The sequence below is a fragment of the Balearica regulorum genome, chromosome 13, assembly GCF_011004875.1.
Source record: "Balearica regulorum gibbericeps isolate bBalReg1 chromosome 13, bBalReg1.pri, whole genome shotgun sequence".
NCBI lineage: Eukaryota > Metazoa > Chordata > Aves > Gruiformes > Gruidae > Balearica > Balearica regulorum.
The window spans coordinates 15697630-15711735 of NC_046196.1; the positions used below are offsets into that span (position 1 = coordinate 15697630).

The following is a 14106-nucleotide window of genomic DNA, read 5'->3' on the forward strand; positions in this document are numbered from 1 at the left end:
GCACTGTAGGGTCCTTGAAGGATCTCATCCAACACATGCCTACAGTGGCATGTGTAGTAACTCCTTTGTGGTCTACGCATCAAAATAAACTGACCTCTTGGGCCAACACATATATTTATAACATCTGTACAGACAGGAAAAACATTTCTTTGCATTCATCAGAAAAGCAATCATACAGCTGCAGCAGAAATACAACCCATCAGATTACAATAACACTTTACTACAAACTCTTGTGACAGGACTGTAGTAGAAGGCAGCAAGCACAGATTTTTAAAACATTTGTACGTCTGAAAAGTTGAACTTTCTGAAGTCCAGAATTGTTGGAAAAAGAAGAAGAATACTCACTGAAATAACTCTGTAAGTGTTTTGTTTTGACAATGTTCCTCAGGAATTCACCACACTTAGCTGGGAAAATGCTAGCAGTTAAATCTATTCAATGTCATGACATACAAAATTGAAACATAATTGCTCCTAAGTGGTTGACAACTGGCAAGTACTTTTTACATGGATAGAGAGAAATTTATGCTATCAAATGGAAGATACTGTCAAAAGTTTGATTTTAATATAAATGAAAATGCTACATGAGGACTCAAAAGGATAAGGAAAAAAGCTCAGCAGTAACACTTTTATAACCACATATTTAAAAAGCTTTGAAGTGAAGAATCATTACATCAAAATCATTTTCCTTGAAAGATAAAAAAAATAAATTACAGCATGAATATTAACAAGTTATTAGAATAGTGAATTTCAAAGAGTAGCAAAAAATAAGCAGCCGATGAGTGGCCTAGTTTAAAGAATGTCTTACCAATCATATGGTTAGCGACATGGATTTGTATCTCTCTCTCATTCTCAAAGGTCATCTGGCACTTGATGCATTGATAGGTCTTTTTCTGTTTAATAACCAAAAAGAGATTAGAGAAAACTGCACTGTAGCATAAGGCAAGTGTGATCATGAATATAGCATGTTACGTGCTTCAACTTTCTTCCACTGAGGCATTTTCTGCTCATATATCCCCAAGAAGACAGCAAGTTGGGCTGGGCTTTTCTTGGACTATAAATATGATCTCTAATTAACAGCCTGCTCCTTTAGGAGAATTTTTTTATTTCGGCTTAAAAAATTTCAAATGGTAGTGCTTGAAAATCTGATTGAGTACTTGAGCCATAATCAGATTGCTCGTGTCATTTAACCCTTTGCAGTAAAAATTCCTGCCGAGTGAAATAAAACACATTGAAAAGTAACTCTGTTTTCAGAAAAAGATCGACTTTCTCAAAAAATTCCATCTTTAGTTAAACTCAAAATACAGTAGGCAAAACACCTATAATTATTTGGGGAAGCGAAGGACAACAGGAAAAAATACATTTTGCAATGGTCTCCCATCCGAAATCCTAGAAAAACTGCATTAGCACAAAGAACGGTTTCCTAGCACAATCTGTTGTGTATTTTCTCTGTCTCAAAGTCATACCAGGGAGGCTTAGCTGCGGAAGTCAGGAGATAGTGTGAAGAGGCAATTACATGAACCATTTATTCAAATAGGGAAAATGGGGTTTGCACGCAGATTGACAGTGATGCATGTACTTGTGCAACATGACAGGAAAAAATCCAAGAAATCATTGGTAGAAATTAAAATGCATGTTGACAAGTTAGGCATCCATGTTAGGAAAAAAAATCAACACACTAATGCTAAGCTTTTGTACACTTGGAAAACTATTTCCCAAAGCAGGACTACGGTGCTTTGGTCTAATGTGCATGCTCATTTACTGCATGGGAATATGCTGTCTAAATAGACATCTTTTGACATGCAATTTAGAAAAATTGGGCCTTTTGTGCCTACTTCTTCCTAGACAATAACTCCTACTGCAACACTTGCCAACAGGCATGAGCATGAGCGTGCGGTCCATATCCTTACGGCTAGAGCGGATGCCAGCAGAACGTATGTGAAATCTCGGCGTGCTGGCCACAAGCTCAGTTAGCCGAGGAATGGATGAGAATCCCAAGCCATCAGCATCAGAAACCCAATCTAGTAAACAACATCCTCTTAACTTTTTGAAACAAAATATTTTGTGGGTATTTTTTGTGCACTTTTAGATGCACATTATTTTTTCTTACAGCCTCCACCCCACACCTAGGTATAGAATCCCATTTTTAGGACAGCAGTAATAAGTCAGAAGTTTTGAGTTAAACAGAGGAGTTGCTGTCACCCCCTCTGCGCATGGGATCCAATTTCCTTGAGCACCTGCTGAGGAAAGAACAAATTAGGTGCTGCCAAGAGCTTCTTAACTACTTCCCATGTCATCAATGGCAACAAGTTAGCCTGCTGGAGGTTAATGAACATGCTGTAATACCATAATAACAAATGCACCAGTCTATGGATGTTATGTGTATTCCATGAATTCTGTACGCAGTATGTGTTTGCACATAGGCAGGGCTTTCGAGGCTAAAATAACAATGGGTGATTAACATGATAATAGGAAGAAGGCTATACTCCATTGGCCGAAACCTGACACAGCCAACCATATAAAAAGAAATAGTTTGGATTGGCTAGTTATCCCCAGGCAGCTCCAGAAAGTATCCTCCTGGAGTCCATTCGGAAATCAAGGCTGTTAATGGAAAAGCAGCTGGATTTCTGCAGCGCTGTTTCTTGGGAATCTATTCCGGCAGACGCGCACAGCACACATACGTACACGTCCTCTCAAACACACTGGCATACACATGCTGAGGGCTCCTAACTTTAAAAACAAAACAGAACACAAAAAACCTTGGAAGAGAAAAACGGGATTGGGCAGTGAATGATTCATGTGGTCACACTTGAAACCTTCCTCTTCTTTAAAACTTCAAAGCTGACTAAGTTCTGTGCCTTGTTCAACACTTACCTCTGTTATGAGGGTTCCCTAAGTAACTAGCTAAGGAGGACTATATTTCAGCTCAACTCCATTTCAAACCTTTAAAGTTAGATTAAACACAGACAAATGATGCATTTTTTTAATTGATTTTGGTGCTTCTGAAAGCTACTTACTAACAGATCTGGAGACAGGATGTCTTTGTTTATTCACAGACCCAGTGCAAACTCCTCCACACCATTTCACAAACTTATAAAACACACTGCTTAGGGTGCCCACCCCTCAGAGAAGACAGCAGATTTCAGAATTCCTCTGAGTATTATCGTTAGCCTCAGCTGAGACAACGCATGCAAAAGAGCAGCTTAACTAAGGTGATGGCTCTTGTGATAGAGTACCCCACCTGATATGGGACCGAGGTTAATAAAGAGCTTCATACAGGCCATAAAATAACTATAGCTAGATTAGCTCTCAGAAGTACATGTAAGAGCTGAATTTTTTGCTCATTAATAATCCTCTTTAAAAAAATGTCAAAAGAACAGACTTCCGTTCTCAGTAAATGGAGAGCAGTAGATTTAATGCAAGGTTGTATTATTTGTGGTACCAAATATGACCCTCTACTACTGTTTTTGTGGGTATTATGGCTTCAAGAACATTATTAATGGGTCAGTTATCTCTTTTTAAAGTTTTGTCTTGACATGTGGTGACAACAAAGGTGCCTAGACTGAGGAGGTAACAGCTAAGTGTCTAAGTGAGAGTATCTAGGTGACATAAGAGAGAAGATGAGCAGGCCTTCAGCTGAGAGCTCAGTCCCCATTAAGTCAAGATATTTAATTCTAATCTTGGCACAAAGTAGTAGTATTAACATCAGAGGGTTCTGGTTTCTTTTCTGAAGTAACTATTGTTCCCATGGGCTTTCCAGACTGTCCTCGTTTAAATCTGGAAATGGTTTCCTGTTCTACAAAGAAAATATTCCTCCATTCAAGTGGATTTACAAGGGAAGAGAAGGGGTGCGGGGGAGAACAAAGAGAAGGAATTGAGTCCAAGAAAGTGTGCAGGAGAAAAGGAACTGAGTAAAGGAGCACAGTAGGGTTCATTCTTCCAACTTTTTATGCCACCTCCTTTGCTTCTTCAGTCCAAATAATCTAGGTGGGCTAAATATAGTAACACCATTCAAGATGGAAATTTAATTGAAGTGTAAACATTTGCTGTTGTAAATGTTAAACAAGCGTTGTTCGTAACAACTATGGTACAAAATAAGGATAAATTCATCGTGAAAGAGCAGCCTGAAATACAAGTGTTTCCGGTATTACGAGAGACAATGAGAAATCTCAGTACTAAACAACTTTTCATGTTTCTCAAGACATGCACATTCCTCTAGAAGACATATTAAAAGCAATTAATAAAATGTATTCAAAACTGAAGCTCCTACGCACAGAAATACATTCAGAAAAATGAAAGCATTACCTCTGATGCGATCATAATAGAATAAAAAAAGGTCTTGAGCTGTCCATGTGCCAGATACTGGAATGGTACCTCCACTTGTGATACTCATCTAAAAAAACCGTTTTAGTCCTATCCAAATAGAAAAGCTCATGTAGAACTAACTATAAGAATCAAATGTAAAATGATGTTAAATCAACCTTTCACTAAAAAGGCATGTTTTATTTCTTCCTCTTAGTGATGTTCCATACAGAAGACCATTGACTTCACTTAAAATCTCCTGATACCAATCCTCTCATACAGATCTTTCCATGTATAGGGGCAAAACCTTTGTTCATCTGGCAATCTGCCTTTGTTGACCATCATGATTCGATCCCAGTTAGATGTCCTAGAAACACAGGTGATGAATTCACAGGTATTTCTTCCTAGTTGGTTGCCATACTGAAATGTAAATGAGGAAGACAGAACACAGCAGCATTTTCAAGGGTTATGTGCTTTCTCTCTCATTCTTATCGATACAAAAAAAACCCCAACACTAAAACTGCCTAGCAATTCTGAGTGCCGTTTGATCCTCATCTAGCTGTCTCCAACTGATTTTCTGAACAAAACCTTCAAAAATTCAATAGTAAAATACCAAACAAAATATAAAAAAATATTCATGGTCCTTTTGTGGTGCTATATCCACGTGCATACACACACAAACATAAATACATACATTAAAAAGGAATTATTTTTTTCTCCAGCTCTGTCTTTTTTTCCTCCCAAATATTTTCACTTTTTATTAATCATGAGCTAATAGTTGTTTTCCTCCTTCCACTTTGGGGTTAAATCTTCTTTTTTTTTTTTTTTTTTTTTTCTGAAATTCCTCTTGGTTTCCACACTGTCTTCTTCAATTCAAGAAGTAACTACTGGCAGAGTGACTTCCAACATTCAAAGAAGTTACGTGTTTTGTATGTCATCGTCACCATTTCCATTTGCTTGGATTTCATTCTGCTTTTTCTTATTTACTCTGAAGTATATGCCCACTATTTAAAATCTAATCTCCCTACATTTTCTTTCTGACCGTATCTTGTCCTAATCTTCAACTTCTTTTCTTTTTAAGAAAGAAAAATCAATGAGGTGTTTAAAAAAGAAATGTAGATGTGTTCAAGAATTGGAGGGAAGCAGCTCTTGTCCAGATATCTGCAGATTACTCTACATCCATTGTGCACTTAAGATTGCTCTAGTAAAACAGTATTTTACCTGTGCACAGCATGCTAACAAGATGACTTGAAGCCAATGAAGTTAAGTAAACTCTGTTCTTGAAATACAGGGATTTATCACCATTTAAAAGACAGTGTAATTATTTGAAAACTCCTGTGCTAGGCAGGCACAGAGAGCACTCGTGCCTTGAGAAATATGAGTGAAACGCCAATAGTTTCCATGTGAAATGATATCAGAATTCAGGTCTTGTACCTATAATGAAGGGTAAGATAATGAATTATTCCTAATAACAATATATCTATTCCTGAGATGCACACCATAAAGGTCTCTGATATTAGCATATGTGCAGGCGATAGACACCTGTTGAAGGTACCATTTGCCATCATCACAAATGCTGATTTTTCATTATCTTCTACAAAGGAACTAAGACCTGCCCTCATGGGATGAAATTCAAAGCATTTACCTTATTGAAGAACTTAAAACTCTCCCCTGAGAGAACAAGTATGGAAGCTCTCACTGAAAATAAAGAGTTAAAGCAAGAAATCAGAGGAGAAAATGGCAATGTATTCTGCTTCTGACAGTCGACAGGAAAGAAGAGGTAATACTTTAGGCTATAGGCACAGCCATATGAAGTAAGAATTAGTCCTACCTAAGAGAATAGAGGTGCTTTAAGGTATTTAGAAAAAAATAAAGACCTGATGAGAAGGAAGGAGAATCACCTAGCCAGAGCCCCAGCTGAATTCTCAAAAGGCATCACACTGAAGGAGGGATATTTCCATTCCTTATTCTTCTGCAGAATTAAGTGTGTGTGCCTGGAGGCTTAGTCACACATTCACCATACCCAGAAGGAACAACATCCAGTCATTTTACTAAAAAAGAAAAAACAAAACCAAAAACCCAAACCCAAAAAGAAACTTTCTGTGGGATTCTCTCAGAAGCCTGGACCGGGGGCGTTGAGGCCAGTGGGTGCTGGGGCAGGCAGTGCCGTGCTCGAGCTGGCCATGCACAGTCCAGCTCGGCCGGATGCTGCTGCCCAGCACGGCCCTGGTGCTGAGCCAGAGCTAACAAGTCCTGCGGGGGCATAGCCTGTACCAGCTCTATTGGAGGCATCTCAGCCTACGTCCTCAGGATGTACTTAAGGTCTTCTCTTACTGACTGAGCCTCTGGTATTGTAGTTGAATGGTGTTTTCAGGTTCTTTTAATGCAGTAAGATGTGTTTGTGGGTGCTTTAATTAGTAGATTGACATAAACAGGCATCTACGGCTGGAATTATTCATTAGGAGTTGGGTGCCTAATTTCCTTAGATACTTTTGAAAATCTCACCCCATCATGTTTAATTAAAAATGTCAGATGATATCAATACTCAGATGTGTCTGCTGTTGGTCTCCCGAGAAGATTTCCAAAATCTACTTCTCATTCCATCTGTTCCTGACAGAGGAAGGACTGACTTGGCCCATTCTTGAACCAAAACGTCAAAAAATAATTTTAAAAGACTATAAACTGCAAATGATATTAATCTCCTGAGCAGGCTTCTGAAACCTTACTTGGATCTGCATGTTCCCAAGTATCTTGTAAGCTAAGAAATGGGAAAGCAGGCTATCTGCAAACATTAAAGTTGAGCACACTTATATGTAACTTGCATTAGACAACAATTTCCAGATTCACTAAGAAAACTACTTATCTTACAAGAAGGCCATGAAGCAGATCCTTTAGAAATCACTTTTTAAATCATGCACACGCGCGCGCACGCACACACACGTATGCACACAGACATCCAAAGACCCTCACAACATTCACTCTGACAGACATCCATAAGGACAAGCTCTTTAGCACAGAAATTTAGTTTAGTTGAGGTTTAGTTGAGAATTTGGGGGGTAAGGTAGAATTCACAATATTTTTCCTCAAAATTTCCTTCATCCTCCTACTCAAGTTTAGTTCCCTGGTAAGAAATAATGTCATTCCTCAGGTATGACAGATCAGATTTTTTTTGTTTGTTTTGGGTACTCAGCACCTCCTTTTTTCATAGAAGTGCCCCAGCTTTTCCAGATCTGCTAGTTCAGTAGCATCAGAATCTATGGACAAACTCAGTCCCCACCGTTCAAGTGTCTCAGCTCTCTCTTGGTAAATCTAGGGCAGTTTTATGATAAGAGACCTGATGCACTGCCACTAGGAATCAAGGAGCCTGCAAGGCTGGGCAATCTCTAATTTTTCTATGTGTGTTACTCTACCTTTCCTCCTGTTTTGTTGGGTTTTTAGTAGCACAAGTACTTTTATAAAGTGACAGTTAAAAATAAAAACATCAGATCAGTTCTCAGTCACATTGCAGGCCTACATTTTATCCCTCAGACATTTTAAAGTTCAGCTGTACTTACTCTGGGAACGGGGGACGTCTGGGTACCTTTCCTTTGGCCACTAGTCTCAGGCGTCAGGTCTCGGTGGTCTACCTGAATGTGGCTTTCTAGGTCTTCAGCACTTTCAAATTTGACACTACACTCGGGACACCTCAGACTGCCACACGGTCTCTCATTCACCTCCTGTGGAGTCAAGCCTGAAGACTGTCCGTTGGTGCTCCTGGTCATGCATCCAGCACACAGGCCATAGGGAAGGCCGTTCACATCCAACTTTACCAAGTCCTGCTTATTCCGGAACTCCTTCAAGCACAATGCACACTTGTAGAGTTTTTGCAAGGCCTGGCCGTTGGGCGACGAGGTTGCAGAGTTTCCTGCCAATTTCTGCATATGGAACGTCCCATGAATTTTCAGCTCAAGGGTAGAGGTGACCGTCTGCATGCAGACAACACAGCGAAACCCGGTGAGGGAGTTTCTGAGATCTGGATGCATCTGGCAGTGCTCGATAAATTCCTCCTCACTCTGCAGCGGCATTTTGCAGATCCGACACGTCCCTGTATCCAAACTCTTGCTGTGAGTGACTTTGTGCTCTGTCAGGGTCAGGAGTGATGGGAAGCGTTCCCCACAGATGGGGCACATGTAGTGCTTAGCTGGACCTCGATGGGTCTGCATGTGCTCTCTCAGGCCATTTTCTGAGAAAAAGGTCCTTGAGCAGATATTACACTTGTGGCTGCCTTTGATGAATTCTGCTTTCTTCCTAGAACAGTCATCCTCCCCAGGCCTGATGTTATGATCTCTCAAACGATGATTCTGCAAGAGGACCTCCATAGTGTAGGCAGCCCCACAAATGTCACAGCCATACATGGGCTCAGAAGCATCAACATCATCCTCACTGGCTTCATGACTGTTGGAAGTATCTGGATTCTTCATTAACATGTTCTGGATATCTGCTCCTTCTGTCTTCTTATTTGTTGGGGTCATGCCATTAGCTGTACCATTTTCAGCGCTAGCATCAAAAACACAATGTTTTTCCCGCAAGTGCTTCTCAAGCAAGATGATGGCATGAAAAGCTTTGCTACAAAACTTGCAGTTGTATTTTTTGCTGTGAGTTGTGATGTGGCACTGCAGTTCTACCTCTGTGCTAAAGGTCTCACCACAGAAGATGCATTTGTGAGACTTTGATGGATTTCCTAAGTGACTATGCTTCACATGGATCTGGAGATCCACCTCCTTCCTAAAATCCCAGTTACAGGCTGTGCAACGATACATCTTCTTTTCATTGCTGTGCTTGACTGCCAGATGCACTTGGATAGATACCTTGGAATCAAAAACTTCTTGGCAAAGGGTGCAGTGATACAACACAAAAGTATGCATGTCCAACAAATGCTTCTGCAAATCATCCACCGAAGAAAACTGTTTGTCGCAGCTCTCACATACATAATGAGTTGAAGTTGTCATGTAATGTACAGTGAGATGTTGCAGAAGAGACTCCTGGGAATCAAAGTCTTCTTTACACTGAGGGCAAGACTGTTTCCTCAACAGCAACTCCAAATGCAACTTTAAATGGGTTTGAAAACTTTCAAAATTTGAGAACTTTAGATCACACTGATTACATGGGTATTCACCATTAGACACTGAGTTTACACTAGCAGAAAGCCGTTGCCTTTTAGGGGAAGAGACTTCTACATCAGAAGAAACTGGACTCTGCTCTGCTTTTGACTTCTTATTGTGTGCCAGAGGAATGTTCTTGTGGTTTTCTTTAATATGCTTTGTAAGCTTCAGGATGGAGCCAAAAATGGGGGAGTTTGTGCAATAAGGGCATGAATAAACTTCCATAAAAGACTGCGTTGGCTGAATGACAGGGGAATCCAATTTTGAATTTCCTACATTGCAGTGAGTCTGCTGAATATGCTCAGTCAAGGTTGCTTCGGTCAGAAAGCCCATGGAGCACTGGTTACAGAAGAAAGCGTTGTTGCCATCTTGAGGGGTAGCGTTTGGGCCACAGTGAGTAATACGGATGTGTTCTTGTAAGCTATTGATATCTGCAAACATCTCCGGGCAGTAGTTACAGTGAAAGGCAGAAATGTTGCTAAACTGCATCATGGGATAGGCATGGTTTTTGTGCACCTTCCTCACATGTTCATTCAAGTTGTACAGTGTAGGCATGGAATCAAGGCAGATCTGGCACGTGTGGCTTTGCTGAGGTTTGTCTGCATGAATGGTCTTCAGGTGGATCTCCAGAACAGCAAGGCTGTTGAAGTCGCGCTTCGAGCAGTACGGGCAGCTGTAAGTAACTTTAGACCAGTTCTGGCCTTCCTCTCTGTCCACAGACCTGATTTTCTTTTGTCCTCTCAAAGGCTTTAAGGTCGAATCTGGGGTGGAACCTCTTTCCACCGACGCGCTGGAGTCGGGCGTTGCGCTGCTCATGGACGCCACGCTCCCCAAGACTGGGTCAGGGCTGATGCTGTGATTGCTGGAGTCAGGTTGTCTGTGGCTGTCCAAGTGGCAATAGACTTCCTCCACTGAAGAAAACTGCTCCGGGCACATAGGGCACTTGTGTTTTTTGTTGGCATGGGCTTGATGAATGTGTGAGAGCAGCGAGTTTTCGTCTGCAAATACTTCAGGGCAATGAATACACTGCAAATCTGCCTTCTCGGAAAGCTGTGGGTGGCGTGTCATTACGTGCTTCTCCAAATCTTCAGTCTGACTGAATGTCTCTTCACAGTAATCACACATAAAATCATCCTTCTTCACCTCTTTCTCAGTCTTTGCCATATGTTCCTTGTTCTTTTTATGAGCTTGCATGTGACTCTGCAATGAGCTGGTAGATGAAAACCCACGTTTACACACAGTACACTTGAACGGTTTGCTGGAGCTGTGGGTTTTCAGGTGAATTTTGAGGTGGTCGCTGCGAGAGAACGCAGCCTCGCATTCATGGCAATGGTACTTTTTATCCCCTGTGTGAAGCTTTATGTGGCGATCCCTACTTCTCTTGTGCTTAAAAAGCCGGCTACAGTAGGTGCATTTGAAAGGTAGTTTGTCACTGTGGATCTGCTCGTGCCTTTTAAGGTAGCTCAGGCGAATGAAGGACTTATCACAAAACTGACAGGGATATGGCAGGCCAGTCCCCCCTTCCTCCTCCCCGATGCCGAGATCACACCCATCTCCTATCATCTGAGTGGGTGATGCAACATCTTTGCTGGAGGGAGATGAAGCCACCCAGGAGAGTTGTGGGTCGTCATCACCATCTGTAATGGGAAAGCAGAAAGGAGATTAAAAACAATTCCCAGTGCATCTGTGAAATAAGGACAAAGCTCTCAACAACACTATGGGCTTCTGCTACTATAGCATAAAAAAAAATCAACTAAAAAAAAAAAATCTCTCTTGAATTTCAAAGGAGGTTTGAGAAAGAAAAATAAAAATATATTTGTAGACATAATTCACAAATATGCCAACATACAGTATTAATAAAAAACATTTTTCTTTAGCAGGTTTAACACCTGCTCACTGTACTGTAAAGCAATAAACAATGAATAAAGCAAAACACAGTGTGCAATGAAGCAATACAAACATTTCGAAAAGCTACAGTGTTAAGTGATCACCTGTGATTTTGTGGGTCTTTTTAAATGCTGCATCAAGATGATTGTAAGTAATGTCTCCATTACATAAAATCCTTCAGTTCTGTCTCAAAACCAACAGAACGAAAGGCTGCTCAAAAGCAGAGTTGAACATCTAGGTGAAATAAACGCATCAGATTTGAGACAGCTCAAGAAAATCAGAGGAGATCTGCACCATTACCACACTCATTTGTATGAAAGGTAATGTTGCCTGCTTGGTACAAACCCAAACAAATTAAAAAAGCCCAAAAAATCACCATTGGAGATCTCAAGACATAACAAAACAATCAACTTCAGGATAAACCAACAATGGCCCAGCCTCTGCTTTAATAACTATTTCCTTTGCTCAATATGAGGCTTTGGAAAATATTTTATAATTTGATATTACCATAAAGAAACACAGCACTAACTCCAGCAGCAAAACAGTCATTTTAGGAAAAATACATAAAATGTTGGCAGCTTTCATAAACAGAATTGTTAACAAGAAACAGAAGAGAGCGATTTCAAATAACCTAATTCCAATAAATGCAGAGATGTTGAGTGAAGCAAAAATACCGCTAGTCCGATATAAAACTGAACCACAGAATGAAGCAAAAATAAAATTCATGTAAATGAGGGAAGGCGCTGACCACATATACATTTGGAGATTCAAAAAAGGGAACCGGTTCTCCAGATACGTTGTCCTTATAAAACATTTAATGTTCCTACTTCAGCTTTTACTAAAACAAACCAATAAAAAAATCCCCAACTGTGCGTGTAGGCTGCCACACGCGCACTCCTCGTGCCTGCCAACTACAGAGTCACCAGGCAGAGAAGAGCACATGTACGGCGGAGTAGCTCTCAAAGAAAGGCTCGGCTAATGAGGATATCACCACTGTAAGAGGCTAGCTCCTGTGGCACCGTTTCTTTGGCAAAGACCTTCCCTTTCATCCTAGGAAAAAAAGAGAGCAGAGCTACCTTGGACAAACTAAACCAAATAATCACACACCAAACAACTTTTCCGGCACGACGGGGCTGCCTGTTTTCCGGGATGCGCGGCTCGCTCCCATCGCCCCACACTCCCCGGGGAGCTCTGCTCCCCCATTTAACTAAACCTTCTGCTCCAGAGCAACACCGGACACGGAGAACGCGCTTCCTCCCACTCCCGAAATGCACCCCGGCTCTCAGCAAGCACCCGCGCTTCTAAGATGCTCAAGATCTTTGTGCTCAACTAACTCCTCGGAGCCTGGCCGAGCCCGATCCTAAAACACAAGCGACGAGCCCCTGATTTTTACATAAACTTTTCTCAGGCTTCATTCCCCCGACCATGAACCGGTCTCTCTCTGCGGCTGCAACAAAGCCTCATGTTCCCAATTTAAGCCACCTCCACCGCCCGCCCCGCTGCCGGCGCAGCTTCGCTCTGCCCCCGGGGAGCCCCCGTCCCCCCGCCTGCCCCGTCCCCCCGTCTCTGCCGCCAGCCGCATCCGGGGCTCCGTCCCCACGGACCTGCGGCCACGGGCCGTCGGAGGGAAGGAGGCAGCCGGCTGCCAGCGCCTGGATTAGGGGCCCTGGGGAGGTGCCGGTAGCTCAGGGCTGGCTAATTCCCTCCTCTCGCCAGCTGGGCTCCTCCAGGGGAAAGGAGACAAAGGGGAGCAAGAGGGGGATGCTGGGCCTGAACTAGGGCAGCACATGTTGCATTTGCTCCCGCTACTGCTGTCTACGGGGCGGGGGGAAAGAAGAAAAGCAACAACAATGGGGAAAGAAGCACACCACCATTATGTTACTTACTGCTCGGGCTTACCGGCTGTGATTTAAATAATTTAAAATGTCCACTTTGCAGAAATTATTAGAAAAATATATGCATTTTAAATATCTTCCCTTTTGCAGCCAGACTACTTGTGCCTTGTGCTGGGCAGTGGCACGCAGAGGAAGGACTGCACCGGGGAGAACCCGGAGTACTTACAGCGGCTCCAGTGAATAAAGGTTCATTGTTCAGCTTTGAAACTGTAGATGCAATGGGCCAAATCCAGTGGTAACACAGGCGGGGCCGACTGCTTTAACTTCGTTACATCCATATGCGTTTATGCCAACCATTACGTTGGTCCACCATGCAAATTGAACAAATCTTTTAGAAGGTCTCTTTTTCCTCTGAAACGAACCGATCTACCTCAAAATGCACTCTAACATTCAAACGGGGCCAGTTCCCCTCCAGCTGCTGCTATTCAAACATATTGGGCTATTCAAAAAACAAAATCAAAGAAAGCTGGTATTACTTTGTGAGTGATGCACAAAGACATTGCTGTGCTAATATAATTTGGATTCAAAAAAATTAACATTTCTCAGATTGAAAAGCTGGGTTTGTAATAAAAATGGAAGCATTTACATAGACAGTGGAAAGCAAAGATTCTCTCCTTTTGTTAGCTTGATTTAGACCTTTCACCGATTTTCATGTTTAACTTCTAGATTCTTTATATTGCACCGTTTTCTCATACTTTTACAATTTAAAAAGAATCAGGAAACTTTAAGCCCCAGAAACAACCTACCTTGACTTCCTTACAAATAAGATACTAAATTACTAAAGGTCTAAACTGAAAAAATTAGGGAAAACTCATTATCATTAATCTCTTTATGGAATGAAAAATAGCCCTGTTAATTTTAACTTGCCATATTAAATTGAAGAA

The 14106-nt window shown here is 41.5% G+C and overlaps 1 protein-coding gene across 5 annotated transcripts in view; it reads right to left on the reverse strand.

The window, feature by feature from the left end:
• The window catches only part of ZNF423 (zinc finger protein 423), a 237676-nt gene that overhangs the window by 88710 nt on the left and 134860 nt on the right, over positions 1–14106 (reverse strand). For all 5 annotated transcript variants that reach the window (XM_075765394.1, XM_075765392.1, XM_075765393.1 and 2 more), the window contains 2 exons: positions 7854–11077; positions 806–890 (listed from right to left, as the gene is read on the reverse strand). In XM_075765394.1, coding sequence (XP_075621509.1) covers positions 806–890; positions 7854–11077 — 3309 coding nt within the window. The remainder of the gene's footprint in view (positions 1–805; positions 891–7853; positions 11078–14106) is intronic.